At 39.1% G+C, this 15,096-nt stretch overlaps 1 protein-coding gene across 6 annotated transcripts in view; it reads right to left on the bottom strand.

The window, feature by feature from the left end:
- The window catches only part of ctbp2a (C-terminal binding protein 2a), a 74,714-nt gene that overhangs the window by 5,012 nt on the left and 54,606 nt on the right, over positions 1-15,096 (bottom strand). For all 6 annotated transcript variants that reach the window (XM_044372824.1, XM_044372823.1, XM_044372822.1 and 3 more), the window contains 4 exons: positions 8,423-8,577; positions 2,993-3,137; positions 1,997-2,203; positions 657-871 (listed from right to left, as the gene is read on the bottom strand). In XM_044372824.1, coding sequence (XP_044228759.1) covers positions 657-871; positions 1,997-2,203; positions 2,993-3,137; positions 8,423-8,577 — 722 coding nt within the window. The remainder of the gene's footprint in view (positions 1-656; positions 872-1,996; positions 2,204-2,992; positions 3,138-8,422; positions 8,578-15,096) is intronic.

The raw sequence follows: 15,096 nt of genomic DNA, 5'->3' as shown, positions 1-15,096 counted from the left end.
GTTGGATTATAGCCTAGTAGACCTTACATTTGAAGAGAAATACATATTTTTATAGCACCTAAGTGCTGTGAAAAGAAGTTTACTGGTTTATATAAAACATTACTGTGCTCTATTTGGTTCAAATTTATTTATTTTTCTATTTTACTGAAAGAAAAAGTACACAATTAACGTTTTTTCCAACCTCAAAATCACTATGTTAGGCTTATTTTCTGTCAAGAACATGCACAAGAACACAATTTGCACACACTGTAATACAAAAAGACCACCATTCACCCCCCTCCTGCCCCCGTTATTCTGGAGCCATAAGGATTATTTCTTTGGGTGTGCATGTTCCGAGCACCTTTACACTTATTAAAAGGTTGTTTAAACAGCCTGTAATTGCGAGTTGCCTACAAAGGAGCGCTGGCAGCTGAGGAATGCCACTGGCCGGCCAAGTCAGCTGCCAGTCTGCCGGGTGAAAGCTGTGCTACCAACCTTGGGGAATCTTAGTGAGGAGAATGTGCAACCTGCTTTGGAGGGTAATGAGAAAAAAGCTCCTGCCAACTCTGGTTTATGAGTTCTTTATGAGTTGTAGGTTTTGTGTCAGACTCTCAAACCATAAATTGTGTTTAATAGTGACAGTAAAATCTGGCTTATATAAAAGGGATATATTCTACCTGTTTGATGGTGAAGTCGTTGATGAGGTGGTGGTTGTGTTCGTTCAGGTTGCAGTGCAGGGAGACGCAGTCGCTCTGGTAGAGCAAGTCCTGGAGCGTGTAGACTCGCTGGACGCCCAACGAGCGCTCCAAGCCGTCCTGGAGGTAGGGGTCGTAGAAGATCGTGTTGAAGCCGAACGCCTTGGCCCGCATCGCCACCGCCTGGCCTGAGCGACCTGATGGAGGCAGGAGATGGAAGGACAGCTCAGATTCTAGTAGCTAAGCTTCAATACTCTTCAGCAAATGCAGCATCCCTTAACAGTGCTTGAGCACCAAATGCATGTGCACGAGTACTAGAGCTTAAAGGATTAATTAATCCTATTAGTAGTGTGACAGAAAATAAATCACTTTTTTGTATTGGCAAGATTCTTATTATTGATTATTTAATGAGCAAAACTACCCAAATTTGCTGGTTCTAGACATTCATGATTCCCAGAGGATGAATCCTAGTGACTTTGTAGATCCTGATTTTTTCTTCTAGTGCCACCAGTTTTCACTTATCCAGTGAAATATCTCAACATCTACTTGATGGACTGGCTCTAAATTCGCTCTAATGATTTTGGTGATCCTCTAACTTTCCCTCTAGCGCCACCATGAGGTTGACATTTATGGTTCAGAGTGAAATGTCTCAACAACTATTGGATGGATGGCCATGAAACCTGGTCCACACATTGAGTCTGACTCCATAGCATTTGTCTGAATCTCTGCTGAGCGACAGAACAGCCAATCGTGATTGTTGATCCTGCCCCAAGAGGTTGATTGACAAGTCAGTGTCACCCTGAAATAAATGAAATTAAAGAGGGCTTCGCAGGAGAAAAAAGCACAGTGCAATAAATTAAAATCAAGCCTGAAAATAGACCTCAGAGTCAATTAAAACATATATAACAGTTTTGAAATAGAGTTTTTAAATAAACAGATATTTATTTATTTCAGCGGTATTTGATTTATTTGAATATTTATTTCATCGCCTCAATTTAATTTAGGGAGAGATATTTAGATTATTTAATTTGATACTTATTTATGTATTTATTAATTTATCAATTAATTAATTCATTAATTTAAATTGTCTATTTTATTAATATAGCTATGACCTATCTAGTCTTTGATATTATTTTTGTAGAAACAAAACAATAAAGAGGTCAAGTTTGGACATTAATTCAAAACTTCTGCCTCAAGCACAAACACTCCCACATATGTTGGCGTATGCTCTCATGAACTCAGTGCAGATGTTGAAGTTTCAAATGACTGAAAACGTGGCATGACTTCCATTGATAAAACGCCCTCCCAAACAAGGAACTCACCAAATCCGATGAGGCCGAGCGTCTCTCCTCGGATCCTGGCCGCCCCTGACGCCACTTCCCGGATCTGCTCCACGCTCTGGACCCGCGTGCCCTCCCGGAGAGCCTGGTAGAGCCAGGTGTTTCGCCGGTACAGGTTGAGAATATGACAAAGTGTTGAGTCCGCCGTTTCCTCTACAGCCGCTGAGGGGATATTACACACCGCGATGCCTGGGAAAGGTAAGACGGGAGAGAAAAACGGAGAACCGAAACTCAAAAAATTACTATGAGATATTTTCCTGTCAAAAACATTTGAATGACTAGAAACATAACTGCATCCCAGACTTAATAGTTGGTTATGATTACTGTAGCTGTTTTGACAATAAATTCATCCGTAGTTTTTTAATCTCACAAAATAATTGACTTTCTACAAAAACATAAATACACTGTAGCTAAAACATAACTGTGAAGCATAAGAGGATAATTACAGCGGCTACTTTTGCCCATTATGAGAATAACATAACACACATAAAAAATCCATGTCTGAGTACTGAAATGTATTACAACAAATGACAATAATTAGGATATCACACTGAATCCTGCTCTCATACCAAACATATGCCAAAGGGTCCAAATGGGAATCTGAGAGAGAGTTTCATATCAGTTGGAGCATCTGCTCTGCATACACAATCAGTCACATGACATATTTTGTTTACTCTACAGTATGTGATAATTCCTGTTACATGTGTTATTTATGTTCAGTCAATATAGCGAGCAGAGTTTGGTTTGGCCTCCATCCAAGTGTGCACTATACTTATCCATAATGCATTATTTCTGGTTTTGTTGATTTATTTTTCGTTTTTTTCTCATGTGATAGTGAATAAATGAGCCATATGGGCAAGATACAACCCTCCATGTTCATTATTCTCAGCATATGTCTGCTATTTCTGCCTCTGAAAGCTTTATATATACATATATATAATCTTCCTCTATTGTCAGCATCTGTCCCCTTGGTCTTACCGAGCTCCCCGGCAGCCTTTATGTCGATGTTGTCGTAGCCGCTGCCGATGCGGATGATGATGCGCAGCGCCTTGAACTTCTCCAGGTCCTCTCTGGTCAGGGTGATGGTGTGGTACATCATGGCTCCTACCGCCTCATTCAGAACCTGAGGGACGTTAGAGAAGAGGAGGCATCATCATTGCTGTCATATTACATCAGAATTCCCTCAACAATCGTTATAAAGCCTGGAAGAAATCATTTGCATTCGTGCTGTGATTACAATGTCATTATTGTTCTTAATCAATATCATCCCTGCATTTATATTCAGATTGATTTACCACAACATTCTGTATGAGCAACTTGTTGTGGCCACATACGACTGCTCTCACCACCTCCCTCTTTTTTTCTGGAGCTAAGTTAATGTACGCTATCCTTCATCTAAATGCAAATGGATTGTTTATGTGTGCTCTAAAATACGAGTGCTTGTCTGCGTGTTTATAACGAGCGTTTGCCAAAGCTGGTATTTGTCACAACCCATTCATTCAGACTGAATGCAAACAGGGTTAGAGTAGACGCAGGCAGGATCATAAAGTAGACTGACAGCTGCTAAGATACCCAGAAAGCATAGCAAGTAGCTGCTGCAAGCCACGACTGTTAAATAACAGGTTTAAATTCACAACCTCCTAACTGAATTAACCTAACCGAGCCGACAGATTAGCATAGTCATGAATTTCCATACAATTTTTTTTTTTTTTTTTTTTTTTTTTTTTTGGAGGTAGCTGTAGTGGGAGCTGGATGCTAAATTCAAGGTTAAAGCTCTTCTCGTGCATTAATCTCATTACTTGTAGACCGGCAGCAGGTTGGCTGGAGACGACGCAGAAAAAAAATGACACAGAATCAAAAAAATAAGCTGAGTAGGTTAATATGAAGTGGAAAAAGTGAGCAACTGGCTTTTGTATCAATGTTAATTAGTTAAAGCACATTTCTGCAGTTTGAGTTGGCATGCCACTGTGCATGTGCACCTTCGCACTGTTATTGCACAGAGCTGTAACTACAGCAAGAAAAGCATGAATCTTGCAGAGCGAAAGAACACTAAACACTGGAAATAGTCATTCTGCACTCGGGTAATGGCACCTTTACAAAGCGTTAAAGAAATACCTGAGCTTAGATATTTCTTTGCGGCTTTTCTTTTAAGGAGTTACATTAATTATTTTGCCGAGAAACAGTTGCAGAGCCTAATGTAAAAACCTATTGTTTCTGTTTGTGTATCGATTAAACATATGAGACACAGTGTGTTCATTAATGCGCTTTAGAGGTGCTGCTATGTGTGTTTCTAAGCTCTAGACAGACCCAGGCTAGCTGTTTCCCTCTACTTTCAGTCTTTATGCTAAGCTAAGCCAATTGCCTGCTGGCTCTAGCTTCACACTCAGTCTACAGATAAATCTTTTCATCCAACTCTTGGTGAAAAAGCAAATTTCCCAAAGATTATGCATAAATGCAATTCAATAAATTATTTAATCAACTTTAATAAAACACAACCACGATGTTTGTCACACTCCTGTTTCTTCCCGTTCCTCTGTGTATTTTGCACCTCTCATTATATGATCACAGGCTACTCGGCTTCAGGGGACTTTTTTTTTTTTTTTTGAAGTTGGGAGCTCCAGTGTGCCGTGAATTTCTGTGTCTCTAAGTGCAACGAAAATAAGACTTGAGTATATTGATCAATATCAGAGTTCTCAAAGGTTTTGGTGATAACAGTTATTTTAGCGAATATGTTACAGATGGAGAGACATGTGAGCAAATCAATGTGGACATGAAACCTCAGATACAGTAACTCCAGGACCATCAATTTATATATTTTATTACTTGTAAATGTCAGATTATTCAAAGATTTACATCGTATTGTATGACAGAGTATTCGAAGTTTGCTGAATTTCTCTTGAGACTTTCTTTTGTCCTGACTGATGTAGTATAAAGTTCATTTGCATATTGTGTAAAATGAAAATATATACTTTTCTTTAATACAAATTGCATCTTTTATCCCAAGTACAATCTTTCCACAAAGCCTTCAGAATGACTGACAGAGTGCCCCTACCCTCGCTGATATTGTGTGATACTTAAAATTAGGATCAATTTTTAAACAGAAAACATTAAAACAGAAACAGAAAACAATAACATGACGTCATTAGGAACAAACTGATTGAAAAAGTCATGAAAACTGGACTCATAGAATAAAGCACCTGTGAGACATGACAAACATACCTCTGGGGTCTGCAGGGACCCCAGTCGCTAGGATTAAAGTTAATCATTTAAGTCATTTTTAATGTAAAAATGCTAAACATCCCTCAGTTCCAATGTGTCATTTGTGAGGGTTTCCTGTTTCTCTTAGTCTTATTATTTTATATTTTTGGACCGTTTTCTCAAACAAAACAGCAAATTTGATGACGTAACATTTCACCATTTTCCACTGTTTTCTGGCATTTAACAAACCAAACAATTAATTGATGAATAGAGAAAACAATCGGCAGAGTGATCGCGAATAATCTCTAGCTGCAGCCCTAATAAAAAACAGTGATCACTGATACAGTGGTGTAAAAGACACCTGAAAGTCACACTGACACCACTTCAAAACATCTTCAGCATCTTTCCAAGGACACTACTGTATCAGTTAATAGACCGTGAGTGCTTGCTAATGCGTTTCTTTTCATGTGCACTCAACAGGGGCCACACTAAATTTGCTCAGGCCACCACTGGCTCACAGTTGCACTTTAAGAACACAAGTACTGCAGTTTACACTGATTCCTTAAGTGACAGGTTCCTTAATCGCTGCATCTGCTCACTTACAGGCAATGCACGCACAAAGACAACAGTTTGTTGTGTGTGTGTGTTTGTTTATGTACTTGTGAGTGTGTGTGTGTGTGTGTAGAGTACTTTACTACTGAAACTTTTAGTGCGGTTGTCCGTGAGTGTGTGTATTGAGTGCCCCATCTGTACCCGCTGCTGTGCAGTTATAGCTGTGGGAACGCTGCCAACATCTATACTCCCAGATGGGTCCTATGTGTGTGTGTGTGTGTGTGTGTGTGTGTGTACAGATATCACATGGTGTTTGTGTGTATATAAACCAGTGGAGCAAGGAAAAGACTGGAGTAATGTAAAGAAAAAAAAACAAAATTAAATATTTATTCTGTTTTTCCTCCATTGAACGTCTAAACTCATATCATTAGGTTGACACATTTAGTATAAAGTGGCGTTTTCACTGACACTGATATAACATGAACGACTAACATGAACCCCTCCTGTTCTCCGAGTATAAAGACATTCAACCTTCCAGTTTGGATTGTAAAACTGCTGCCGACTCGCTCCAGTGTATAGACAGTAAAACAAGACAAATGTTTCACCCACTCTGGCTCAGAACAATTATATTGCATTTCTATTACCAGCCTCCTCCTCCTCCTCCTCCTCCTCCTCCTCCTCCTTCTTATTTAACAAAGCAGCACTTCAGCACCCAGTGGGATTAGAGTCGGTGATGAAACCATTATAGTTGAACTGGGAGAGTGGAGCAAGCCAGTGGGCTGAAATATTATTAAAACGTTACAGAGGAGTAGACACAGAAGGAGGAACGAGATGATTGTTCTGCTCCGAATTCAAGAATCACAAAGTTTAGATTATATCAGTGTCACGCAGTGAGGCTGCAGATGCTACCACTACTACTACTACTACTACTACTACTACTACTACTACTACTACTACTACTACTACTACTACTGCTACTACTACTACTACTACAACTAATACGACTGCTACTAGAGTTAGAACAAGCTGCACAGTCTGATGATGTTGCTACAAAGCAAAACATCATGTGGTCTGACCTGTTCTGACACTTTTTCCAAACATATGTGACATTTACTTGTTCCGGCTTTAAACTTCCTGTTTCCACATATAACAATGAAAAACGGACATATATTAAGAATACAGGTCTTTGTCTGACTTTCGAAAAACCAGCGTTTTTGATCAGTGTAAGCTAATATTGATGAGAATACGCGATTTTTCCACCATGGAAGCAGATATGTGTTTTTCTTGTGAGAAGCTACAGAAACTGTTTTTACACCAGAAAGATTGAAAACAGGAGAAATATGAAGAAAATAGGTTTTTGTTTGACTTTTCTGAAACACTTCCCGAAACCCGTTTTTGATCACTGTGAGCTGTATTGATGAGAAAACGCTATTTTTCCAAAATGGAAATGGAAAGGTGTTTTTCTTGGGAGAAAGTCCCAGAACACAGTTTTTACAGCAGAGAGACTGAAAACGAGGGAAATATGTAAAAAAAAAAAAAAAAAAAAAAACCCAGGTTTTTTCTATCTTTCCTGAAATATGTTCAAAAATGACAGTTTTTCATCATTTTGAGCTGGATTTGATGAGAAAACTCTATTTTACCACCATAGAAAGGTTATATTTTCTGGTGATAAGCTTGCAGAAAACCGTTTTTACGGTAGAAAAACACCTGAAAACCAACATATGTTAAGAATACAGGTTTTTGTCTGACTGTTTTTGATCATTGTGAGCTGCTATTAATGATAATACGCAATTTTTCCACCATGGATAAGAAAACACTATTTAAAGACGTCAGAGGTTTAAAACGGTCAACATGTAACGGACCACATAACCTAGATACAGTATAAACTATGTGGAGGAAGGGTCATCTCTGAGAAAAACAGGAAAGTATTGCATAAAATGGGCATAAAACATTATTTTAGTAAATTGTTAATATTTTTTACTCTCTCTGTACTTTTACTGTATTTATACTTTAAAGTGCACTTGATAACATTTTAGTATTTATTTTATTTCACTCCAACATATGCATTTACTTAGTTTTAGGTCTTTTGAGAAATCACACAAAAGTGCTGCATGAATAACAATTAGGGCTGTGGGATATGACTAAAAGCTCTGGAAACAAGCTGGTAAGTGAACCTTGAGTTTAATATTTTGCAGATATGTGTTCTCATGGCCAAGAATTAATCTTCATGTTGAATAATATTCACAGTATTATAACCATATATGACTGTAGCAGCAATCTTAGGAAAGATGATATGATTCAATGTGAATGCTTGTTATTCCTCCAACACATCATTGTTTTGATTCTTCTTCTTTCTTTTTATTCCAGCTGAGTGGTTCAGCAAATTTGAAAGTTTTCCATAAAGACTCCACAAGCAGCAAATCAAAAACAACTGACAAAAGTAATTTACATTAACAAAAGTCAATAAGAACTAGTTTATAAATAAGGAGACTTCATGGAACAGCACAGTCCCTCGACTATGGGTTTAAAAGATCAGTGCTACAGGTTGGTCCCATCATAAGATCTAAAATAAAATGTGGGTACCAGTAAGAATTGTAGCTGCTGTGTTTTCTAAGAATTACGGATGAAAAAGGAGCATGTGAAGAGTTATTTTTCTACCTTCTCGTGTATCTCCTGCGTGGACTGGGCATCACAGAAAGCCACGGTAGCCAGATCTTTGAGGATGGGCATCTCCACGGTGCAGTCGCGCCCATCCAGCAGCGCCACCAGGGGGCGCGGGTGCATAGGCCCATTCATAATCTGGGGCCGAATACCTGCAGAGAGACAGAGGGAGGAGAGAGAGAGAGAGAGAGGGAGTTAATTATTTATGTCTGTCACACACAGTCAAGAGAGCTGCAGAAAAAAAGCAGTAAAATGTAGGAAATACATCCAACAGCAGACCCGGGGTTGTGTGTGAATGAGTGGCACACGCACGCACACACACCTGAGAGGGATCAATACTCTTAAACTGGACTGAGCTACTCTTCACTTTAAACCACTATCATCCTCCCTTACCTGGCAACACTGGTCGATATCACACACAAACACACACACACATGCGCACACACACACACACACACACACGTACACAATGCTGGTGATACGACTACCCCCCTCTCTCGCTGTTATCCACACTGTTACCAGGCAACAGGTCCTTTCACCCCATGAGGTCATCACCTCCATTATCCTATCACCGCACAGAAACCGGCCGGTCTTCAATGTGTGTGCTCCCATGTGTGCATGTGTGTGTGTGTGTGTGTGTGTGTGCATCTTCAGTACGCCCTTTACACACTTTAATAGGACCTGCCTCATTCCCACACTAAGGTAAAATCAGCTGATCAATAATTAGATTTAAACTTTTGATCATCTCTGGTTTTCTGAGTTTTGTGATACGGTTACTCTTCAGGGACAAAAGTGACAAAAACTGCTGGAAACTAAAAAATGAGCCGGTATTGATTAATGTATCGACTAAACGACTGATTCAGTTCTGCCAATTAACTCTCCTCCCCTCACATCAAGGTAATGTACTCTTTAGGTGATAAGAAAATTGTGTAATACTGACAGTGTCAGACCCAAATTCCTCTAAAAAGAGGAGGAAAAAAAAAAAAAGAGGGAAAAGAAAAAGGAGAAAGGGGGGGGGGGGCGTCCACACACCACCACTCTCCGGCTCCCTGCTGCCTGTTGTCATGGTGATTAGAGGATTTGGGCAGGATTCTGAAATATTTTATTTAGTGGCATCTGCGCTGCTGGAGAGGACATCCAAGCCTGCTCGCTCCATGTCTGTCTCTCTCAACTCCTCCAGTTTTGGGAAGCAAGGACAGTGATGTGACCTATACGACGACAACACGCTAGCATATGTACTTTAAACACATCAGATGCATATTATGGGGACAAAAAAAAAAAAAACAAGAAGTGCATGTAAAATGTTGGAAAATTCTGTATCAGTAAGCTCTGTTCTGCAGAGTTAATTAAAAAGGTTTCACTGATTACTGATCCAAATTTTAATACGATGGCCTCATGAAATTGTGTTTTGTCTGTGTGTGTGTGTGTGTGTGTGTGTGTGTGTGTGTGTGAGCTGTTCTACAATTTGAAACCTATTTTCTCAATTAGCTTCTTAGTAGAAGTGACGGGTTTCTACATGAGCTCAAACATTCAGCACACTGTTGGTTTCACATGAGAGATTTCTGTATTTTTGACTTTTTACTGGTTTGAAATGGCCTGGCTTAGTTGGTGATGTCACTGATGACAATTGTTGGGTTAACCACACCCTCACTTGGGGGTCAATTGTTGATAAATAAGTTATGAATTTATACAAATACTTCATAAAATAGAAAAATACTTAAAGTTTTCAAGGGCTTTAAGTTCCATGACAGAGAAAGTATCTTTAAGATTTACATCCAATTTTGTCTGAAAAACAAATTCACTATAACAAACTGTTTCCACCTTTTTATCAGTTATATAATAAAATTATTTTTCTAAGTCGATAAATAGGCCGAAGATGAACTTAAACTGGTGCTCTGTGTAAACTCAAAGGCTACTTTTAGCAAGACAAACTTCTAGAAAAGACTCTGCAGAGATTCACCTCTGTTGTACATATTCGGAAGGTATAGTGCTTAAGAGTGATCCTGAAAAAGCAAAGACTGTAAATAATGCAGAGTTTGACTCCTTTATGCACATGCCAAAAACACACAAATCTGCACACTCGCTCACGACATAAGGAATGACAGATCTCCCTTACCTGCGTTAGACCCATCAGAGAGAAATGGAAAGGGGGGGGATTAATTAAAAAGAGAATTATAATATCAAGAACAGCTTAGCGGTGTGTCATTAACATCATAGCTTTGACAAACTGACACACAACCTGTATTATTCCAGCCTTAATTCATCATCATCTCTCTGTCTCTGTTTCTATCAAACCACAGAAGAAGCTGAACCACATTCAGACGTCTCAGAGGACGCCAGCGAGAACTGAAGCGTGTTACACAAAATCTCTACGAGTGGAGGTGATGGAGAAGAGTTCATCACACAGGGGATTAAAGATGAAGGTGCAGGGAAGTCTGGGACTGAAAAAAAACCTGAGATGGAACAACCTGTTTGTATCATCACTATTTCCTAGATTTAACATTTGAAACAGGCAGCTTGTAGATCAACTGTAAGACATTATTGATCTCTTTTAAATCTGTGGATGAGCCTTTAAAGGTGCACTCCAGTGTTTTTACAGGTGAAGTTTACTCATCACTCAGCCTAAGAAAACAGTTATATCAAGTCCTCTGTGGCTCCGGGGGAGCTTTCTAAAGTTAGAAAACAAATAGAAGAGGTGATTTAGGAGGCAAGGAGGGCCTGATGAAAGAAGCTACTGAGTTGGATTATGGGAAATGTAGGATTCAGTGCTTTGGAGGCCTATACTAGAGACTAAAAGTCAGGATATCTCGCTCTCTACTGCTTTGATTTTGACCGTTCTTTTTTTAATCTGTACCCCATCTTTGCGAAAGTGTGATACTAAATTGCGTGCGGATCATTCTTGTTTGATCCACATTCAAGCTAAAAAAAACCAACAAATGACAGGACTTTGGTTTTGTTCTTTGGCTCTTAGATTTTGAAAGATAAAAAAAAGAAAACACCGCCTTTGAGGACTTTAAGCCAGCAGATTGATTATATCTGTTACATTAACACTTGAAACTCATTTTTACAGACGTGTTTTGAAGCGATGAGATGTTCTGTTAGTTATTACTGACCTTAATTTCCTGTTGATTTCATACTGTTGCTTTGCTTTCATGTTTTACTCACATCGCTCTTCACTCTTTTGTGTTGATTTTATGAAGGTTTTGAGGTTTTTACGACTGCTTTGTGAGCCACTTTATAAAATGGTTTGAAGATAAAGAGATGATTTTTTTTATTACCTTTTTATTATATTACGGTCATTAACAATATTATTATTGTGCGGCGCTCCTCATAAAAGCAGTACTTCATAAAAACCTGAATGGCATATCAAATAGAGAACGATGAGAAAAGAAGAAAGGTGCAGAAGAAGAAAAGGTTAAAAAGGAATAATGTGGAAGAAGTGACCTCGATCTTACTGTTCCTTTTCTCAGAGTATAAGCTGAGAGCATGCATTATTCTCACTGTAGGGACTCATTGTGTGTGTGTGTGTGTGTGTGTGTGTGGCATCTCCGGCGCCAAACACACCTGTGGCCCCGCAGCTCTCCCTTCGCCTCCTCATGCAGAGTTCATTATCGTAGACGAAGACGAAAATACTTTTATCATCTAAAACAGACACACACGAGGAAACGCACACTCGCTCTAACATACGCCGCCTCGTGTGAGCGCAGACAAACACAGACACACACTGAATCTGTTTCCTGTACTGTATACACACATAAACAAGAAGCAGCTGGTGGAAAAAAAAAAAAAAAAAAGCAGTGTCACTAGTGGAAGTAGGTCAAAAAATACTGTTGATTAATTATTTCCTGGTGGCTAATAGGCTTTCTCCAGCCTAATAAGGCAGAACATGGCACCACACTAAATACATGATGAATCTGCGGATAATTAACTCCTAACGAGGCTGTTAATGCGGGTCTTAATGACTTGGATACCTGGTCAGTGATTTTAAGAAGCTCATTGATTTTCAGACAGAAAGAACACTTTAAAGAAAGAAAATGAATCACCTGAAACTGAAAGTGTGTTTATCTGTTTTGTGTACTTGATTGTAATTAAGTGAATGATCAGGAATTAAAAAAAAAAAATCCACACTCGTACCGTGCATTCACAGTATAGTAGAGTTGTTGACTCTGTTATGCCCTCTTGCCGTCTGTCACGTCAGACGTAATGAGTTTTCGAGGCTCTAGTCTCTGGTCTCGCGCTGTCAGACATACACTACATTACATTTCCTCCAGCTAGCACCGGAAAAAAAGAGTCGAGCAGAACCCGTCATCATTTAAGTTCTTAATCAAATCCAATCAAAATCGCTGTTGACGAGCTTTAACAGCTCTGAGCTCAGCAGTGCTTCTGATAAACAGCGTCTGGAGGGAAACGTTATTTAGAAATAGGGCTGAGTTGACGGCAAATGGGGATCTCGAGCAGCTGCACTCGTCTTCTGTTTGTGCTCCTTGATTCAATTTAAAAACAGTCCGCAGAGCTCGCAATTCAAAAGTGAAATGATCGAAAATGTAGCCAGAAATCAGTCCCAGTTGTGGCAAATATAAGGCTGCTAATGCCTCATTGATCTGGGATCTTGGGAATCGGAGGGACTTTCTCAGATTTTAGGCTCTGTAATTGAACCCAAACTCCCAGCGGCCCTCTGTGGAGCCCTATGAGTGCTATTACTCAGATGGAAGATGGAAGGAAGCTGCCCCACTTATACACTCTTAATGGCATTTACAATGATATACTATCAGACCTCCCATGTGGTATGAATATGTAAGGTTGCCATCTCTTATATTTACATTTTTTTTTTGTCGTGTTTTTTATATTAGTTTTTTTCTCGTTATTGTCATATTTACTGCAATCACATTTTGTCATCAACCTCTCCTTTGACCTCCTATGACCTGCCATCATGAGAACATTATTGTACATTGTATTGGTTTCTGACAAAGATGCAAAGACTTTTACAAAAAGAGATAAAAAATAAATGAGTTATATGGTTGCAATTAATATCACGGTAATAACAAGATGTTTCTTTACTGATAGATATACGGTATATGGCAAATCTATAAAGAATCACATGGCTGCAACTATTATTTTCATTGTTGATTAATCTGTCGATTATTCTCTCAATTAATCGATTAGTTGTTTGGTCCATAAAATGTCAGAAAATGGTGAAAAATGTCAGTCAGTGTTTCCCAAAGTCCGAGGTGACGTCCTCAAACATCTCGTTTTACCTGCAACCCAAAGATATTCAGTTTACTGTCACAGAGGACTAAAGAAACCAGAAAATATTCACATTTGAGAAGCTGTCCTCAGGGAATCTGGACATTGTTTTCTTCAAAAATGACTCAAAACAATGAATCAATTATCAAAATAGTTGTTGATTAATTTAACAGTTGGCAACTAATCAATGAATCCATTAATCGTCGCAGCTCTCATGCAATTAACAATGTTCTACTGTTTGTTTCATTTTTGTGTGTATGTGTGTGTCAGATTTCAAACTCATTTTATTATTTTGTAATTATGATTTGTTTGGAAACACTAAGCAGAATTTTGTGAAATGGTTTCATTCTGATATCACTGAAAGTACGGAGATAACACACCAGCAAATATAACAAAACGCCTCTCCTACGCAGAAAAATCCTGGAGGATCATGGAATATTTTTTGACTTGATCATTTAATAAACGGTATGAAAAAATGATGTGGTAATGATCTCAATCTCTGCCATTTACCACATTTTGTTTAAGGTCACTAAGTACAGCCACATAATAACCTTCAGAAGTGATATTTAAGAATATTACATTGTCTTACTTGGCCACTACAGGCTACTGTAAACTAAACGCTGGTCACCACAAGGGCATTATTGGTGCTTGTGGAATATTATAGGGATATTACAGGGACTCTGAATTAGGCTGCAGCTGCAGAAGGCTGTAATAACAGTCATCTGTTGATGTTAAATATAGGCAGTAACATAACCAGAAATGGTTACCTTATGTCTGATGATTTTAGATGATTCACTGTATACAAGACAATCAAGCACATTTTTACAATATCTAATGATTACAAGAAGACGGTTTGGGTCGTTAAGATCATAAATTGGTTATTTCATGATCATTATATCGAGATAATGAAATAATTATTCCCTCATCACAAGAAAACAAACCATTACTGCCTTCATTGCATTCAGATGGCAAGTTATGGATTTTTAAACAGGCGAAGGAGCCCAAAGGGGGGAATGTATGAGAACAGAAAGTAATATTCAGCCAATCAGAGGCTTATCCCAATCATTGTCGAGTTCACCCTAGGATGACTCCTTCCATCCCCCGCTGATCGCACAGCAACTCGTCTCAAACATTTTGTCGGCCAGAGGTCCAGCTACTAAAGAATGAAAGATAGCATCTGGTTCTTTTTCCTTAACTTAACTCATGTCATGCCACTCTCTCTCTCTCTGTTTATATCCACCTCTCTCTCTCTCTCTCTCTCTCTTTCTCTCTGTGCCTCTCTCTCTCCCTCCTCAGCTGGGTCGGCATCAGTCTGGGGAGTTTGGGACAGCAGCTTGCCAGCCGCCCCACCCAGCTGCCAGACCCAGAACCTGGACTACAGGAAGCAAAATCAAAGCCAGAACTCTCCAGATCCAAACACAGCGTCC

The sequence above is a fragment of the Thunnus albacares genome, chromosome 14 (genome assembly GCF_914725855.1).
Source record: "Thunnus albacares chromosome 14, fThuAlb1.1, whole genome shotgun sequence".
NCBI classification, from domain to species: Eukaryota; Metazoa; Chordata; class Actinopteri; order Scombriformes; family Scombridae; genus Thunnus; species Thunnus albacares.
Note: the sequence above shows the minus strand (reverse complement) of the source record. Positions and strands in the feature narration are given on the sequence as shown.